The sequence below is a fragment of the Phytophthora parasitica genome (genome assembly GCF_000247585.1).
Source record: "Phytophthora parasitica INRA-310 unplaced genomic scaffold supercont2.82, whole genome shotgun sequence".
Taxonomy (NCBI): domain Eukaryota; phylum Oomycota; class Peronosporomycetes; order Peronosporales; family Peronosporaceae; genus Phytophthora; species Phytophthora nicotianae.
Window position 1 is genome coordinate 172,131 of NW_008649068.1, and position 1,603 is coordinate 173,733.

Genomic DNA, 1,603 nt, shown 5'->3' on the forward strand with positions numbered 1-1,603 from the left:
TTCTCCATCGGTGCGCAGTACAGACACAGACTGGCAACGTCAGCGAAGAAACCGAGAACAGTGCTGACGCTGTGACGAGACTGGTAGGTATATCCGAGACCACCGACAATGGCGTAGACACTCAGGATTGCAATAATGACAATGGTTGTGGCAATTGAGCGCACGACGTAGCCACGGTTGTTCGAGTAGCGGTAGTAGATGGTCAGGTAAACTACGGCAGCAAAGTCACCAAGGAGGAAGCACGAGAAGACTGGGAAGTAGATTTTGGCTAAGTAACCATACATCATCCTGATGAGATGAAAAGTATTAGTGAATACGCAGTCATAGTATGTGTTATCGCCCGAGTACGCACCAAATATGAGAATTTGCAAGTAGCGATACGAGAGGGAAAATGGACTGCACGCCGACGCTCTTTGCCTTGTAGACCCGGTAGATGTTGAGGGACGGACTGGTGAGCATGACCAGGTAGGAACAGCCAGCTAGGATGCGAAAGACCAGCACTGCGGCTGCGTGGGACATCTTGTATTGCTGCTTTTACTGATTGGTACTTATGGTGTTTCCGCAGCAATTTTTATAATGACACTCTCCTAATGATCTTCCATCGGCTTCGAGACTGCCGCGAAGCGGAAATGACTGCACGGCTGCATAAGTGCACGCGCATGACGACTGGTTAAGAAATTCGGGCTCTTTGCTGTCAAGCACGACTGCAGCCGTCGCATCCCAAGCAGCAAAGGCTCGTCACATGGTAGAGCGCATAAATTCTCAGCAATACATGTAGACTGATTGAGAGTCTGCAAGACTTCAAACCGCCAGTTGTGTCAAAAGCGTCAAACGAAAATGAGATATGCCTCTCGCTTGCTGCTGCGTGTCTAGCCTCCACTGAAGTGTGATGCTCTGTAGGAGGAATACGAGAAACGCAGGGAAAATGCTTTTGGCAATGATGAGCAAGCAAGAATCATTTTACCCGAGCTGTAAGCGGTAAAGACAGCACTGTTGACTACGCTCTGGAATTTCGCAATTAATGAGCTGGGAGGAATGGCAGCGACCACCCACTGACGGTAAGAAACTAGCGCTACGCAAACGAGTCCGAATAACTGCGCAGATTCTAAAATAATGCAAAGTTTGGGGTGCGTACGGAGTGTCCTGGTAGTGCTGCTCCAGCGGACTAGTCGAAAGCTAACTACAGTTTCGCGGGGGTGAGATAGCACGATTGCTGTTTCTAATACCATGTTAATGTCGTTCAGTTTCATCGTGTTATTTCTTTTTACATCAAACGCAAAATTTATGCGTTTACCCAAGGCTCATTAAACTCGCAAACATTCAGTCAAGTGCAAGCTACAGGGTGTGAGACGCGAATGAGGCTATTGTATGTCGCCTCAATTTGAATGCCACCATTCCTTTACAACACGAGATGATCAAGTTGTCCATGGCCCCCGGTTTCTTGAAGTTCATTTCATCGCAGTCATCAGAAATCAATATTGGATTTCAATAAATTATTGGTTTTTACAATAAAAAACTTTATTACTGGATCGACAGCATTCCATTATTATTAGCAATAAAAATGACCCAATTATTTGCAATAAATTTATATAAGATCCCCTGA

At 46.0% G+C, this 1,603-nt stretch overlaps 1 protein-coding gene across 1 annotated transcript; it reads right to left on the reverse strand.

The window, feature by feature from the left end:
* PPTG_24318 (hypothetical protein) lies at positions 1-818 on the reverse strand (the record flags this gene model as incomplete). The annotated part of the gene is made up of 2 exons (XM_008916355.1): positions 353-818; positions 1-288 (listed from the first exon to the last, which is right to left on the reverse strand). Coding segments are annotated over exons 1-2 (453 nt in total), but the record flags the coding sequence as incomplete, so codon positions are not given.
* Between the last annotated feature and the right edge of the window lie 785 nt (positions 819-1,603).